Genomic DNA, 17,927 nt, shown 5'->3' with positions numbered 1-17,927 from the left:
CTCCCCGTGTCTGCGTGGGTTTCCTCCGGGTGCTCCAGTTTCCCCCACAGTCCAAAGACATGCAGGTTAGGTTAACTGGTGGTTCGAAATTGACTGTAGGTGTGAATGGTTGTTTGTTTCTAGGTGTCAGCCCTGCGATGACCTGGCGACTTGTCCAGGATGTACCCCACCTCTCGTCCATAGTCAGCTGGGATAGGCTCCAGCTTGCCTGCAACCCTGCACAGGATAAGCGATAATGGATGGATGGATGGATGGATGGATGGAATTTTACAAATTTCTGTATAAGACTGTTTTGCCTAGCATCTATATGTCACTGTCTGGTACGCTTATGCTGCTACTCTGGCATAAGGTTATGTCCTTGTTGTCTTAATCTGTATTTTTGCATAATTTATGTGCTATATGCTTTTGCCCATGTTTTCAAAGTCACTGTATGTTAATTGTGTACTAATTGTCTGTGTTAAGTGTCAGTGTCCTTGCTTTTATGCTTCTCATACATGTCTGTGTGTCATTATTGTTTCCTCTTCTTTTTAACATCAGCCTGCCAGGGACTACAGATGGAAATTAGTCTGTATGGCTAAATCTGGTACATTTACATAGCTGATGTAAACGAGCATGCTGATTAATGTACGCTGTCCCTTTTAAATAAATAAACATAAACATAATGTAACAAAAACAAACGTGGATTTTGAAGCATGGCGCTTTTCTTATTCTGCTCTTAGCTGTCAGGGGCACGCAGCTCTCTGTATCCCTGGACGTGTTTTTGAATCCTGCATTCTCTACTACTACTGAATATGAACTTTCCAATCCACTACTACTTATTCAGAGCAATGTACAAGGAGCACATGCGCATTACCAGCACTAGGGGAGCAGAGGGGGGTTAGGTACCTTGCTTAAAGGCACTCCAGCCATGGATTTTCCTGTTGGTTGATACCCCTTTTCCACCAAATCAGTTCCAGGGCTGGTTCGGAGCCAGTGCTGGTGCTGGTTCACAACTCGTTCAACTTGCGAGCCAGCTGAGAACCAGTTTGCTTTTCCATAGCTCGCGGTGCTAAGGGAAGCCACGTCATTACGTCGCTGTATACGTCAGTTACGTCGCTACATTTGCATAAACCTTGGCGCGAATATCGAAGCAAAAACAACACGGAAGAAGCAGCAGCAACAACAGCAACAATAATAATAATAATGAATGACTTGGCGTTTGTACAGCTGCTGCTTCTCGTCGCTTAAAAATGGCGATCTTTCGCGGTCTTGTTATTGTTGTTGGTCTTAACAACTCCGCTCCCCCCACTGACGTAAGCGGTTCTTTCCTCTGGCCCAGTAGAGAGTTGGTGCTAGCCTGGAACCGGTTTTTCTGGCCCCAGAGCCAGTTCTTTGTCAGTGGAAACAGAAAACTCGGTTCCAAACTAAGCACTGGCCCCGAACCAGCCCTGGAACTGCTTTGGTGGAAAAGAGGCAGAGAGAGTCGAACCAGCAACCCTTTGGGCTCAAGACTGGTTCACTAACCTTTAAGCCAAGGCTGCTCCACTACAGTTATTTCTTTAACTCTGACTGAATCAGCTGTATGTGTTCGGTATTAGTACTACTGTATCACACACATATTTGGCAAATTCGGCACACTTTAACTTTTCCTTCTACCACTCACTAGCCATCCGCATCATAACTTACTGGGAATCAGAACTGCTCCTTTACATCAGATTTTAAAATACTGTGGGTCAACTTTCCAGCTCCTGTTTACTCCAGAATATAGGAGCTAATACGCTAGTTTGCTAGTATGCTAGTCAAAGCGTCGATTTTTTTTTTCCCCCAAACCCCTATAGTCTCTCAGATATACAGTGGATATAAAAAGTATACACCCCGCGTTAAAATGATAGGTTTTTCTGATGTTAAAAAAAAGAGCCCACAATAAATAATTTCAAAACTTTTCCCACCTTTAATGTGACCTTTAGCCTGTACAATTTGGTTGAAAAACAAACAAATCTGTTAGGGGGTAAAACATAAAAAATAAAAAATGTACAATAAGCTGGTTGCATAAGTGTACACACCCTTAAACTAATACTTTGTTGAAGCACCTTTTGATTTAATTACAGCATTCAGTCTTTTTGGGTCGGAGTCTATCAGCCTGCCACATCTAGACTTGGCAATATTTGCCCACTCTTTCTTGCAAAAGCGCTCCAAATCTGTCAGATTGCGAGGGCATCTCTTGTGCACAGCCCTCTTCAGGTCACCCCACAGATTTTCAACTGGATTTAGGTCTGGACTCTGGCTGGGCCATTCCAAAACTTTTTGGGGGTCATTGTCATACCAAAAGATGAAATTCCTCTTCATCCTCAGCTTTCTAGCAGACACCTGAAGGTTTTGGGCCAAAATTGACTGGTATTTAGAACTGTTCATAATTCCCTCCACCTTGACTAAAGCCCCTGTTCCAGCTGAAAAAAAACCAACACCACCAAAACATGATGCTGCCACCACCATGCTTCACCGTGGGGATGGTGTTCTTTTGGTGATGCGCAGTGTTGCTTTTGCATCAAACATACCTTTTGGAATTGTGGCCAAAAAGTTCAACCTTGGTTTCATCAGACCATAACACATTTTCCCACATGCTTTTGCGAGAGTTGATGTATTTTTTTTTTTTGCAAAATTTAGCCGGGCCTGGATGTTTTTCTTTGACCCGACCTCATAGTCCAGACATATGGAGAATACGGGAGATTGTAGTCGCATGTAGTACACACCCAGTACTTGCCAGAAATTCCTGCAGCTCCTTCAGTGTTGCTGTAGGCCTCTTGGCAGCTTCCCTGACCAGTTTTCATCTTGTCTCTTCATCAATTTTGGAGAGATGTCCAGTTCTCGGTAATGTCACTGTTGTCCCATATTTTCTCCACTTCTTGATGACTGTCTCCACTGTGCTCCATGGTATATCTAATGCCGTGGAAATGTTTTTGTCCCCTTCTCCTGACTGATACCTTTCAACAGTGAGATCCCTTTGCTGCTTTGTAAGCTCTCTGTGAACCCTGGCTTTTGCTGGAGGATGCAACTGAGTAAATGTCTGAACTTTATTTGGGGTTAATCAGAGTCATTTTAATTGATGGCAGGTATGTCCAACAAAGTATTAGTTTAAAGTGCTGATGACACGTTTTTGACATCTTTGGCGATGTTTTATAACATAAAAAGTAATTCCTGATGATCCATATATTAATTCACGAAGGCGCCTACTTTACAAGTTATGATAAAAAACGCGGCTATTTGCGCAAATTTGACAGGGCTGCAGCACCCAGGAGATGAAAGAGGAGGAGGAGGAGGAGCTATATGACGTCAGTGAAAGAATCTTCCTCCTCACTTACCAGTTTGTTGTTGATGCGAGAGGTGTTCAGTTTATCATTATTAGTATTATTATTATACATTATTATACATTATTATAATATATATATATAATATAGTTATTATGCCTTCGCGTTGTGTTGCCGGCTTTTGCTCCAAAACCCACAAGGATGGGGTAAGTTTATTCAAGTTTCCCAGAGATCCCGAGCTGCATGCGAAGTGGGTGAAGCAAGTCAGGCGCACTCGTGACAAGTGGGAGCCCTCACCAACATCTGTCCTGTGCTCTGAACACTTCGATTTGGATTGTTTTGACACCCTTCCCAGCTTAAAGGAATCTCTTGGGTGTTCAGTTCAGCACAAACGTGTGCTGCTACCATCAGCAGTGCCTACAGTATTCCGGAGGGGGTCTACTCATAGCTATGCCGGATCCAGCAGTCGCCTGGGACAAGGCGACTCCTCCAAAGACAGTCCAACTGTCAGAACATGTGTTGAGAAACGACATAAGATAAAGGTACGTAGAGCTATAGAGTGCTCCGACATGATGCTAAAAATAGTAACCATGCGGTCTGCGCGGCCATCTTGGAAGCGACTCGCTCCAGAGCGCTCATAGAGTACACATCATAGAGTACACATTCATGATAATCATAACTGTAATCATAAAGTCGGCGTGATATCAGTCATGTATTTGCTTGTGAAAGCTTGTTTCTCAAAGCAAACACTGAGGGAAAGCTAACTTAGCCAGACAAGTAGGCTACAGATTGTCATTTGCTTACACTGATGTAGGTTATCAAATATTTTGCTTCATTCAAGGATAAAACTAAGAAGCCATAAACTAGAAGACGTGCCTGCCAATATTATCCTAAATGTATCACGGATCAGGCATAGTCGTAAGCTTATTATGTTAGCCGTTTGCATGCTCCATTAGGAACTATGTATTCAGTGTAGCATACGGCTTACATGATATAAGCAGTGTTTACACATGCAAGACAACAATACACAATATTAAAATATTGATTCCGTAACATTTTGAACAAATATGGGTTGACCTACCAATCCTTGTTATCCAACCTTGTGGTGTTCAATGCTGGGCTGTCTGCCTGTCCGCTGTCCATCTCGGAGTCGGAGTCACTCTCAGATTGCACAGTAACAGGTTCAAACCTGTACGGTTGGATGCACCCGTGTTCGTCATCACTTGATTCTTCCGATCTATCCCACTCACAACACAATTCTAGACTCCCAGAAGAGGAAGAGCTAGAGAGTTCACCGGCGTTTTCATGCGCCATTTCCATTGAGTAGACAGCCAGTGAACCGCAGCGTGTTCTTCCGCTGACGTCACATGGGGCCGCGAGCCATGGACCCAGTTTTCTTGCGCTGTGCAATTAAAAGTTGGATATTGGGGGGCGTCGTGGCTCAGGTGGTTAAGGCGCCATACCATGAATGCGGGCGACCCGGGTTCGATTCCGGCCCGAGGTCATTTCCCGATCCCTTCCCGTCTCTCTCTCCCGCTCATTTCCTGTCTCTACACTGTCCTATCCAATAAAGGTGCAAAAAGCCCAAAAAAAATATCTTTAAAAAAAAAAAGTTGGATATTGGCGTAACAACAGCTTCTTTTCACGTAATTATAACAGAAATCTAACATGTTTGCCATGTTGTATAGTTTAAGAAATTGCATAGAGTCATGTTCGTGTCATCAGCCCTTTAAGGGTGTGTACACTTATGCAACCAGCTTATTGTACGTTTTTTTATGTTTTACGTTTTTCCCCCTAACAGATTTGTTTGTTTTGCAATTGAATTGTACAGGTTATAGGTCACATTAAAGGTGGGACAAGTTTTTAAATTATTTATCGTGGTCTCATTTTTTTTACATAAAAAACCCTATCATTTTAACGGGGTGTGTACACTTTTTATATCCACTGTAGATAAAGATGAATTTGTGTTTTCATAGGAAGTGGTGTGTGTTTGATTAAAACTGGCTTAAATGTTTATTACACCTAATATAATCTCATCTCATTATCTCTAGCCGCTTTATCCTGTTCTACAGGGTCGCAGGCAAGCTGGAGCCTATCCCAGCTGACTACGGGCGAAAGGCGGGGTACACCCTGGACAAGTCGCCAGGTCATCACAGGGCTGACACATAGACACAGACAACCATTCACACTCACATTCACACCTATGGTCAATTTAGAGTCACCAGTTAACCTAACCTGCATGTCTTTGGACTGTGGGGGAAACCGGAGCACCCGGAGGAAACCCACGAGGACACGGGGAGAACATGCAAACTCTGCACAGAAAGGCTCTCGCCGGCCACGGGGCTCGAACCCGGACCTTCTTGCTGTGAGGCGACAGCGCTAACCACCACACCACCGTGCCGCCCACCTAATATGATATAAATGGTATTTTATGATTTATTTTGCAACCTGTTGACTGTCACTCAATATGCATATGTATAAAATAAAGAGCCATGCGCAGAAGGAAATGATAAGAGTATGGTGTATGGTTACACTCCTAAGCAGTTTTATTGACTGACCAATAGTTTAACCAATTCCAACATGAGCCAGCAACTTTGATTTGATTACCAAGACACAACTAAAAAAATAAAAACTACACAAGGTAGATCTCTGATTACTACAATTATACAATACTGTGGCAAAGCACAGTCCCCTCCAAAATTATTGGAACAGCAAGACCAATTCTTTTATTTTTGCTGTACACCGAAGACTATTTGGTAACAAGTGCAGATATAAATAAGGAAAAAGAAATGAATCTTTACATCTCACATTTAATGTACACTATTCATATTCTAGAGAAATTATATGCCCACAACGATAATGAAATCATAGGAGAAATGATAACAGCCTCTAGTACAGATGAAAAACTGGACAATGAAATGAGCCAAAACCAATACAGGCCCACAGAGGGTTCTCAGCCATTAGATAAATGAGCTTCTGAACCAAAAAAAAAAAAAACTGGCTAACCTAAACGATCATGTGGTAATCCCTTAGTGAAATAACGCAAAGGTCCTATTGCCCCCCAAGCACAAATTCAGTCTGACCTGGTCACCTTTAGTGTTAATTTGAAATACAGATATTTCAAACTATATATTAGTAGGCTTGACAGCATGCCGCTGCACTGATGAACCTCCCATGTTTGTATGGGAGAATAGCATGTTTTCATTTGGCCTTTAAAGACATTAAAAAGTCTTTACATAACACTAATGTCGATTCAAGAATAAATAACATATTTACGGAATATACTGTTAATTTTGTGTGGCGTTGTGATGAGCTTTTACTTTAAGCAGTTTTTTTTACGTTGTGTAATGCAATACACCAAATTCACGGGCGCCGCCATCTTGGGTTTTTTAGTGATACTCGTCACTGGTCCATGTGTTTTGTTGTTTCCAGCTTGCTCGCTGTTGGTTCAATCAGCTTGAAACTCATGATTCCCACCTAGTGGTTGAATCTCTAATGTTGACTTGATTTTTCCAAAAAAATCAACTGAACATTTTGCTGTCTAGTGCCTGCAAAAGTTCGGATCACAGAGGAAAATTTTGTATCCTTCCTAAAAATCAATCTCACCTCATTATCTCTAGCTGCTTTATCCTGTTCTACAGGGTCGCAGGCAAGCTGGACCCTATCCCAGCTGACTACGGGCGAAAGGCGGGGTACACCCTGGACAAGTCGCCAGGTCATCACAGGGCTGACACATAGACACAGACAACCATTCACACCTACGGTCAATTTATGGCCCTTTTCCACTACCCTTTTTCAGCTCACTTCAGCTCGCTTCAGCTCACTTCAGCCCGACACGGCTCGCGTTTCGACTACCTTAGAGCAGCACGACTCAGCTCGCTTCAGCCCTGCTTAGCACCCAAAACTCGCTCCCAGCCAGAGACGACCCGCTGATGTAGGCATGTTACCCAGCCTGGTTTTTAACGACATAGGTATACAGATCATGTGGGCCGAAGTCAGGTAAAGACGAGGGCTTCGTGTACTTCCGTACGTCAGTGAACAATCCTGGTGGAAGCAGGTAAACGTCGTTCTCTAAGCCTGCTAACCTCAATTTTTGCAAATACCTCTCCCTCTGCTCGCCCTGTAAATGCCCTACGTCGCTGGATAGTGAAGGTGTTTTCTGCATCTCGCTCCTTTTTCTTTTATGTTTTTTCCCTGGTATTTCCCACATGCCTGACTGCAGGTCAGGAAGATCACCCGCGCTGCAACGCTGCAAAGCCAGAATAAGATAGCCTGGTAACGTGTACGGATCACGTACACCAGCATCATTGATTTTCTGGTGATATCGCTTCTTACTCGCATCATCTAGGCCGGATAAAATACTCGACAATGAGACTTCGTCATGATCAACACTGTATTGCTACCGGTAGTCGCCATATTTGTGACCATCAAAATGGCGCCGGCTACTTGTTGACATGGCAACGGTCACGTGGGTCGAAAACCTCTATACGCTCTTGCCAGTATCTGTTGGCGTTGTCGGTGACAACAAGCCACAGCACCAAGACCAGCAACACTAACGACTCCATGTTTATTGTTTACTCTCCGGGTCGTGAGACTACCGCTTAAAAGATCACTGATGTCACTGTTTGCGCCGCCTAACGACATCACGTGACGTCCACCCACTTTCGCTAACTCCACCCAATGTGTCCACCCACTTCCAGACAGCACGGTTCAGCGCGGTTGTAGTCGAAATGCAACCCCAACAGCCCCGCTCAGCTCGACTCAGCCCAACTCAGCCGCGTTGGTAGTGGAAAAGCGGCATTAGAGTCACCAGTTAACCTAACCTGCATGTCTTTGGACTGTGGGGGAAACCGGAGCACCCGGAGGAAACCCACGTGGACACAGGGAGAACATGCAAACTCCACACAGAAAGGCCCTCGCCAGCCACGGGGCTCGAACCCGGACCTTCTTGCTGTGAGGCGACAGTGCTAACTACTACACCACCGTGCCGCCCCACCCTGATACTCAAAACTCTAAATCTCTTTAATTTTGGTTTTTTGGTCTATTCATTTCTGACTGAGGTTTTTTTCTCATGAATGGAAAATTAAACCAATGGAAAATGATTGCTGGTTTGTGACCAGGGCAACAGACAGAAATGGAAATTTTATAAAACACTGGTTTTTCAAATGTTCATAATGTTGGTTTATTAGACATATTTAGAAAATTAAGCAAGTTTCCAATTCAGATCTTCACACTCTTTAATTTGATGCATTGCACAACACAATGACAACTACTTTAAAGGAGAACTGAAGGCAAATTTTTTATTAGCAAAATTCTATTTATCTCATTTTATTAAATATAGGAATGCATTTTTGATCGATATTTTGTCACTGCTATAGCAAGTTATGAGTGTTTGAAATACGCTATGTAATATATCAGTTCATATGTCAAAGCGATGGCCGTAAACGAGATGCGTTGAGACCTGTGCGAGACATCGTAGGACGGAAGTAAAACGTACAGCGGAAATCAAAGTGACCAACATCTGCCAACGTTGTCAAAAGACGCACGCGCCCTCTTTTGAATGCTGATGTAATCAAGCCGGAAGTTTTGTTTGTTTTGATAGCAATCAGGAAAGTTTGAAAAAAGTAGGCAGTAATCGTCATTTAAACTCGTTTTTGTGCAATATTTCATTTGGAAAACAGTTTTCAAAATAGCGGCACTGGCACCTGGCTGACACTTCACGTTTCAAAGTCTCGCACAAGTCTCGTGAAGATCGCGCGGATAAGCGACGCCTGCCGTGGACCAAATGAACTAAATTCAACACGGCTAAAAAACAAATAGGCCAATAAGTATAATATTTAATTGCAATTAGTTGTCAATATGAGTCATGATATAAGGTTACTAAAACCGAAAACGTAATTGAATAACATGTTAATTAAGAAATAAAGCAAGTTTAAAAATGACTTCATTTCTCCTTTAAAAAATGGCCGGTCATTGCTAATATTAGTGACACAAGAGAACATGGATTTGGGGCACAAATTAGCACCCAGGGAGCAGTTGGGTGCCTCGCTCAAGGGCACCTCAGCCCACGGCCGTCCCGTATTAACCTAACCGCATGTCTTTGGACTGTAGGGAAAACCGGAGCAAAACCATGCAGACACGGGGAGAACATGCAAACTCCACACAGAAAGGCCCCCGCCGGCCACTGGGCTCAAACCCAGAACCTTCTTGCTGTGAGGTAACTGTGCTAACCACTTACACCACCGTGCCGCCTGTGTTGCTTTTCTATTTCATGTGCAGTTGCAAAATTACAGCAAACTACTCTGTATTTATGTGTGCTTATTTGCAGTCATATAGACTTGATTTTGCCACAAGGAACAGGAGGATATCACATCACATGAGTGCTAGACAGCATCATCATGCATAGTGCACAACCTTGCGCACAGTGCTGATGTGATGATATCGTGTTCCTCACTGTAAAATTGGATCTAGGGGAAAATGCAAATATGCACATATCTTAGTCAGCAAATGCATTTTTTCAGGCTCACAGTACTTATCAGACATCACGGTGGCCCCGTAGTGCTGGAGTGATGGATGAGAAGGCTTAAAGTGAAAGAACGGTTGTCTTGATTCGTGATTCATCAGCTCAAAATGAGAAGTGAACTACTGCACTTCAAAAGGAGCAGTACACCTGCCATAGCTGCCATCATGAGAATTACATGCCTAACTCACTAAACAAACGTCTACCTTGAGCCACCAAGCTCCGACAAGCTGTGAACGCAGCCTGACTCAACAATGGATGCGTCGAGACAAACACCTGGGCCGGAGTTCAAATTCAGGCTCAGATGGAGATTAGGATTCAGCGTTATGAGTACAGATGAGTCATGGATTTTACAGCAAATCACAACAGGGATAAACTGAGCAAACTCGATCCTTCTGCAATGTCGGCCTCATTTAAGAGGTTTAAAAGCCCTATTATTACGTTTTTGGTTCCGTTAAAGGAAAATCCACCCTGAATGACTTGCATAAATGTTTATAATCAAGTGGAATCAAGGAATTATTACAGAATTAAATTGAGTTGAGGGTTTTGGGTTTTTTTAAAATTCATGTTTATCTGTTTTCACTGTGGTTCACCGTTTCCTTTATCATTACCCACAATGTTGTTTGACTACCTGCTGGTAGTGGTACCATTGGGATTTCATCTCTACAGATCTAAAGAGAGCAATGCAGCAGTGCTTTAGTCCTTCAGTCTGTTCAGCTCTCTCACCTCTCCATCTGTACATTCTGCTCCCTTATATTTGAGATTGGTCCATTTTATTCCTCCTATTAAACACATTGCACTTGCTAGCAGTGTCCTCCTGTGACATCAGGAGAGCACACAAATGCTAACTTCTCACTGGAACAATGGAAATACAGCCCCAACCAACAAATCAGCACCGGAATCTCTAAACACATCCAAATTAGTTCAATATCAATAGTTTGAATGTGTTTCAGGCTGGACTCCACCTTAACCGTATTTAAATTAAATATGAATTGATACCCCCCCCAGGGCGGCACGGTGGTGTAGTGGTTAGCGCTGTCGCCTCACAGCAAGAAGGTCCAGGTTCGAGCCCCGTGGCCGGCGAGGGCCTTTCTGTATGGAGTTTGCATGTTCTCTGCGTGGGTTTCCTCCGGGTGCTCCGGTTTCCCCCACAGTCCAAAGACATGCAGGTTAGGTTAACTGGTGACTCTAAATTGACCGTAGGTGTGAGTGTGAATGGTTGTCTGTGTCTATGTGTCAGCCCTGTGATGACCTGGCGACTTGTCCAGGGTGTACCCCGCCTTTCGCCCGTAGTCAGCTGGGATAGGCTCCAGCTTGCCTGTGACCCTGTAGAACAGGATAAAGCGGCTAGAGATAATGAGATGAGATGATAACCCCTACTGATTGTCTGATGAAGAGGCTAATATGCACTACTCTAGACATCACTTTAGAAGATGCCATGGCCAAATGGTTAGAGAAACAGCTTTGGGACCAAAAGGTTGCTGGGTCGATTCCCTGAACCAGCAGGATTGGCTCAAGTGCCCTTGAGCAAGGCACCTAACTCCCAACTGCTCTGGCAAGTGTGGTGGTGTGCCTTGTGACTGATTTAGCCAAAGAAAAACTGATGATGTAATTATCAGTTTGGGCAAGAACCTGGCCATAATAATAATAAAAGAAGAATTATCCACACTGTCCAAAAGAAGAACTTTAATTCAATATGTCAAATGCTTAAAGGTGAAACTACTTGGATTTCATCAAACAAAAGACTTAATAATATTTCTATTAAAAGCACATGGCAAATTTATTGACTTCACATTATAATATATAAAATAAAATAAGGTTATACACATGCTAAATCCCTTTGTCTAAAAATGAAGTGTGTTTAACACAAATGAGACACGTATTACCTTAAAAAAAAGTCTGCTGAATGTTTATTACGAATCGGGAACATGAGCATCCTGAGCATACCATATCTCAAATTTCAAATTATTCTATTCACATTCACTGGATATGAGCAATCATGCACTCTGATTGGCTACTCTACTATTAGGCTATCAGCTCATATACTGTGAGGAGAGAAAAACAAAATGGCAGAGTCAGATATAAGTCAGATGTATCACTTTATCAAGTATTTAAAATAAACAGAAATAGCTAAAATAATATAGTTTTGGGTCTCCCCTCCCCCCCACCAGTATCTCCTGTTCCACACACCAGCCCAGTCGGTGGCAGTAATGCACCTTTAAGTTGGTTTGCCTACTGCCAAAAAATCCTAAAGAAGAGGAAAACAAAATAGTGGAGCATGCTGCTGAAACAACCGAGGATGAGATAAAAACTCTACTCAAAAACAAACCCCAAAAAAATAAAAGAAAAGCAACAAAATATGGAATAAAAGTATTTCATGGTAAGAACGTATCTTTATTTATTTTTTAAGAATTATTATGATAGCCCATCCATCCATCCATTATCTGTAGCCGCTTATCCTGTTCTACAGAGGCTCCAGCTTGCCTGTGACCATCCCAGCTGACTATGGGCAAGAGGCGGGGTACACCCTGGACAAGTCGCCAGGTCATCGCAGGGGTGACACAATCATTCACACTCACATCTACAGTCAATTTAGAGCCACCAATTAGCCTAACCTGCATGTCTTTGGACTGTGGGGGAAACCGGAGCATCCGCGAGAAACCCACACAGACACGGGGAGAACATGCAAACTCCACACAGAAAGGCCCTCGCCAGCCACTGGGTTCGAACCCAGGACCTTCTTGCTGTGAGGCGACAGTGCTAACCACTACACCACCATTATCATGATAGCATTTTTCACCAATTGCTACTGTCATTTCGCTGGTTTGTTCACATTCTAAGCAGAAATGATTTTGTTAGATGTTTTGTATGAAGTTTTTCATCTCATCTCATCTCATTATCTCTAGCCGCTTTATCCTTCTACAGGGTCGCAGGCAAGCTGGAGCCTATCCCAGCTGACTACGGGCGAAAGGCGGGGTACACCCTGGACAAGTCGCCAGGTCATCACAGGGCTGACACATAGACACAGACAACCATTCACACTCACATTCACACCTACGGTCAATTTAGAGTCACCAGTTAACCTAACCTGCATGTCTTTGGACTGTGGGGGAAACCGGAGCACCCGGAGGAAACCCATGCAGACACGGGGAGAACATGCAAACTCCGCACAGAAAGGCCCTCGCCGGCCCCGGGGTTCGAACCCAGGACCTTCTTGCTGTGAGGCGACAGCGCTAACCGCTACACCACCGTGCCGCCCTGTATGAAGTTTTTATTTATCAAATTTACAAAAAGTAAAAATAAAAAATGCTCTGTTTCTCAAAATCTAGTGAATGTAAATAGAATAAAACAGTTCGTCCACTCAATCTCGTCATACATGGCTTATAGCCAACTTGGTGTCACGCGCCTCGTCGGCTATCGGCTCATATACGACTCGATTTCATGGAATAACTGTTAAATATCACTCATTGCATGTGTCATGTGATTGTCTAGGCACCTGTTTAGTTGGAACAAAAACCTGCACCGACACCGGGGCTTTGTGATTAAGCTCGGACACCTCTGCGTGCTTCATTTTTATCTCCTTTTAATGAAAGGTGCCAATACATTCAGAACTGACTGTACAAACTTGCTGTATTGTGTTCGCAATTCCTGTGTCAACACCTGACATGAATGACTCAAGCTCTACTCCAAGGTCACACATTGAGGAGAATCTGTTCCCTGAAGGTGGAAAATGGTAACATATAATTTATAACCTACCCTCAGAGGGAACAATTTCTACTTTTAAGAATGGTAGCTGGAATAAGGGCAGCGTTACTGGTGAGCCAAAAAGAGTGTCCTTATTAGAGGAGATTGTGCTCTTTCAGAGCAATTCCTAGCGGAGCCTGAGATTAAATAGGATGTGTCAGAGGGGAATGAGCACATGGGCAGGCAGACTAGATTAGCATGCTCATCAAGGATGGGTTTTGGAGGAGGGTGGGCAGTTGTGCAGCATTGCTGAGATGGGATGCTGCCTAACAAGCCATGTGATCTGGAGCTGGCGTGAATGGTGGGATGGAGAATGTTCAGGATTTTGTATCAAACAGCGTAGCCTGGTTGCTATCATTTTTCTTGATCCACAAATGCGTCCTTGACCACATTATGATCCCAGATTTCATCCCGAATGAGTATTCAGGGCTTTCTTTCTATCTAGCTTGATCACTCATGAGTGCTGTGGCTGTGTTGTGTTTGATTCTTGTTTTACAGTCTTGTCTGTAGTGTTTCGTCAGCTCACTTTGACCTTCAGCCCTTCAGCCTTACTGTGTATGTTGCGTCGGCTTACGTTTATGATCTTCGTTCCGAGAAAACCCAGAGTATCTCTCTTTTTCCTCTTCGCTTCACTGGACGTACATCTGCCTTTCGTGTTGCGAGGATGATGATGATGCTAAAAGAATGCAAGGTTCAAGCTCCAGCCTACACTCAGCTGTTTAGCAAGGCATCTGATTTGCATTTAGCTTTAGACTCGGATTCACAGGAGTCACTGGATCCATTTTAAGCTTTCTTGGCTCAATTATTAAGAAAGCAATATACCCAAGAAGAGACGGCTAAAGAGAGCAGCGGGATTTGGAGGACAAAGAAGTGTTGGTGTTGGTTAGTTTTATGCACAGGGAAAGGATATGCTGCTGCGCTGAAGTGAGGTGGGCCATCAGACAGAAATAGAAATGAGAGCAGAGAGAGTCACGGGGGAGGACAGCAATGGCGAGGGAAAAGACATTTCTTGGTGGTTTTGCAGCTGGTGCTAGGACACAGCACGCTAGTACTATTAGCATACAATAGCCATCTTCCTTCGATGATCCCCAGGGGACCATCTCGAGCAAATTGTTTACCGAGCTTGAAGCAATCACAGAGATGTCTTCTTTACTCTTCTCAACCCTGATTCCACGGGTTGAGCAACTGACGCCCCCTCAGCAAAGTAAAAATAGGATTGTTTTTACAGTTTCATACAATTATGCTGCCCTGATACGCAAGCCATCATGGGATATCTCCTTTCTCAATGCATGCACATGATCAGAAATGGATGGTGCTGAAAGTAGGAGATGTTTTCTTGCAGGCAATTTTTAAGTTCTTAACCGTCATGAACCCTTTAGGTTCTGGAGAAAACAGACGCTATTTTAAAAAGCGGTACCAACAAATTGCACTCAGGATTCAGGTTAGAAGAGTATACTGCAGTTCAGACACCAATATCTTCAGCCTACATCTAAAATATATAAGAAAAATTGTGAAATCAATTTGCAATCAACGTGCGTCAGTGCTAAAAATAATTCCGGTATAAAACAATCCGAGCCGATTTGACTGGCTTGAATTAATGCACAGACAAAATGGATTCTGCTGCATCCAAAAGGCCTGCAAACTTTCTTGCTTCCTTCGATCTTATGTTTAAGTTTCAGCAAATGGCTGCTGCATTAAATATTTACATTAACTCCAGCTTTTAACCATGCTGATATTTTGGTGTTTTCAGCGAGGTCTGTCATGCTTGTGATAAAGATCTTGGCTCTTATTCACTGCGACTTGATCATTCTGCTAGCTTTTCTTCCCAATTAATTAATAAAACCTTACAGATCTGATCTGTACTTCTGTAACATGCATATGGGTTCATGTTGGAGGCAAGAGATCAACCAAAGGTGAGAAAGCCATTCATGCCCCATGAAGCTCTTAATTAGAGGTAAAAAAAAAAAAATGAGGTATGTCGTGGCTATTTAGGACAATGGCACTAAATGAGGCCAGGGTTACTGGGTACATGAAGGGGACAGTGCCCTGAAGGGGGAAGGGGGATGCCGAAAATGTGCTTGTTAGCAAGGCTAGATGTGACCATTTGTCTTCATTATCACATTGCACTTGGGGTGTCAGCCCAAGTCACTCTAGCAGAACAGAGTTACTCCTTCTGATAACGCCCAGGCGGTCGTGTTTGCTAAGATCAAGGAAAGTCTTGGCTGTCAGGAATGGATGCCACTTGAGTAGAAAAGCCTTTTGCTCAAACATTTCTACTTTCCTTGAGGAGTCAAGTGAGCACAGATCACACTTTTATCACTTTGCGAGTCCTGTGAGCTGCTTTCAGGTGAGGTCCGTCCGCATATCAAGATTACCTCAACTTATAGTGGGAATAATCATACCACAGTTTGCGCATCACTCAAACCTGAAGAAGAGGAGCACAAACTGGGGAACCCATATGCTGTTCTGTTCTATCAAATGACAGCTGAGCTGTGAAGAACAGAGCATGCCGATCACATCATCTTCCACCGAGGCACAGTACGAGCCATTTTCCACTTAACAAGACGAAACGAACTGGGATTCCGACTCAAGAAAATCCAGGTATCAGAAGGTCAAACCATACCCTGCAGCACTCATTTTTTAAAAGGTAGCAAATTTAGTTTGACCTCTGTTCTGTTACGTGGGACACATTCGAGTTAATAACTCCGTAAGACGAGAAAGAAGCACAAATGTGTGTGGGGAAAAAAATAGGCACTACTCTTGTAGCTCCTAAATACAAGGCGTGAAAAAAATTATCAATAAGTGTTAGAATGAGTCACCGATGTTGCGCGTATGTGGGGGAAGAGTGAGGGGAAGAAGGAGTGGACAGTATTTATTTAATAATAAAAGAATGAAGGTACACACTCACCCTCTGTCTGTGAGGTCTTCAGTCTCTGACACAGTCCCGTGATGTCTCCATAATCCTCCTGAATTTTGACGACTGCCTCGGTACTTCGGAGCTCCATGAGTGAGCGCAGCTCCAGAAGTGAGCAGCCGAAGTCCCCAGCCTCATTTCTTTGGTTCTTGGAGTAAAAATCGCTGTTCCTCATGTCCCCCATGGTGGTGGAGTATTGCTCCATAGCTTGATCTGAAGTGCAGTTAAATCGGTTTTCAGAAACCGAGGGACTGGCACCGTGGCACACTAGCCTCTTGGGGATGAAGCTTATCTGAACACACTCGGACAAAAAAATAATAATAATAACGCAAGCAAAAAAAAATTTTTTAATGAAGTGTATGTGAGAAAATGGGAAAATCAAATTTTTAAAAAAACGTGGGGAAAAAAATCCAGTCCAGTGTGTGTGACAGAGGAGAGGAAAAGCGGGCTGAGTTCCTGAGGATCAGCGCGGCTGCAGAGCAACGTCGCTCCACACAGCGTTTCCCATTTCAGCCCGTCTCCACTCGGCTCCTGTCTACATGGTGATCCTCTCCATTACTCCTTCAGAGAGAGAGAGAGAGAGAGAGAAGAGGGAGGGAGAGAGAGACAGAGAGAGGTGAATACGAGTGAATCTCAGAGGCGCATGCAGCACAAAAGAGAGAGCAGAGAGAGAGAGAGAGAGAGAGAGAGAGAAACAGCACACCGTCTCTCACCCTCCAGAGCAGAGGAGGAGGAGAGTGGAGCTGTCCGTCTATCCATATCTCTGTCTCATCTCATCTCGAGAAACGCTTGTCAGCTAAATACAGAACACTGCGAATATTAACCCTTATATCACTCCAAGTCAACAATGACCTATTTTAGTTTGTTAGTGGATCTTGTCAAACATGACTCGATTTCTCAAATGAACATTAAAAAAAATATATATTTTAGAAATAATATTTCTATTACTCAAATTGTCTTCGCCTCACGTTGCCCTGACATGAACTAGACATGGCTACTGTTTTATCCTGTTTTGTCCCACCTGCTGTCAGGAGGATTCCTAACCAGAAACACTCTGGAGGCTTGATTTTCATCAATACTGTTTATATATTAATAATCAGTGGCATGGAGATAAAATGTACTTTGGTTCATATGAATAGAAATGCTACAATAGTATTACTTAACTAGAAGGGCACTTTGTAGAGCGCATACCTCCACCAAGCCACATATTATCAACATCAAAATCAAATCACTTGAACCTAGGATAATACTAAAGCTGTCCACCAAATTTTATCCAAATCCGTTCACTACTTTTTGAGTTATGTTGGGAACAGACAAAAAAAATCCTGGATACGCATACATATTCAGATTTGCATCAAAATCTGATCAATTGTTCCGCATACCTCCACCAAGCCACATATTATCAACATCAAAATCAAATCACTTGAACCTAGGATAATACTAAAGCTGTCCACCAAATTTTATC

General features: G+C 43.3%; 1 protein-coding gene across 5 annotated transcripts in view; it reads right to left on the bottom strand.

Moving 5' to 3' along the window:
- The window catches only part of atp2b2 (ATPase plasma membrane Ca2+ transporting 2), a 467,634-nt gene that overhangs the window by 207,854 nt on the left and 241,853 nt on the right, over positions 1 to 17,927 (bottom strand). For all 5 annotated transcript variants that reach the window (XM_060910551.1, XM_060910547.1, XM_060910549.1 and 2 more), the window contains one exon: positions 16,457 to 17,023. In XM_060910551.1, the coding sequence (XP_060766534.1) occupies positions 16,457 to 16,667 (211 nt within the window). In that variant the 5' untranslated portion in view covers positions 16,668 to 17,023. The remainder of the gene's footprint in view (positions 1 to 16,456; positions 17,024 to 17,927) is intronic.

This window comes from Neoarius graeffei, chromosome 26 (assembly GCF_027579695.1).
Source record: "Neoarius graeffei isolate fNeoGra1 chromosome 26, fNeoGra1.pri, whole genome shotgun sequence".
NCBI classification, from domain to species: domain Eukaryota; kingdom Metazoa; phylum Chordata; class Actinopteri; order Siluriformes; family Ariidae; genus Neoarius; species Neoarius graeffei.
This window is presented reverse-complemented; position numbering and strand designations above follow the sequence as displayed.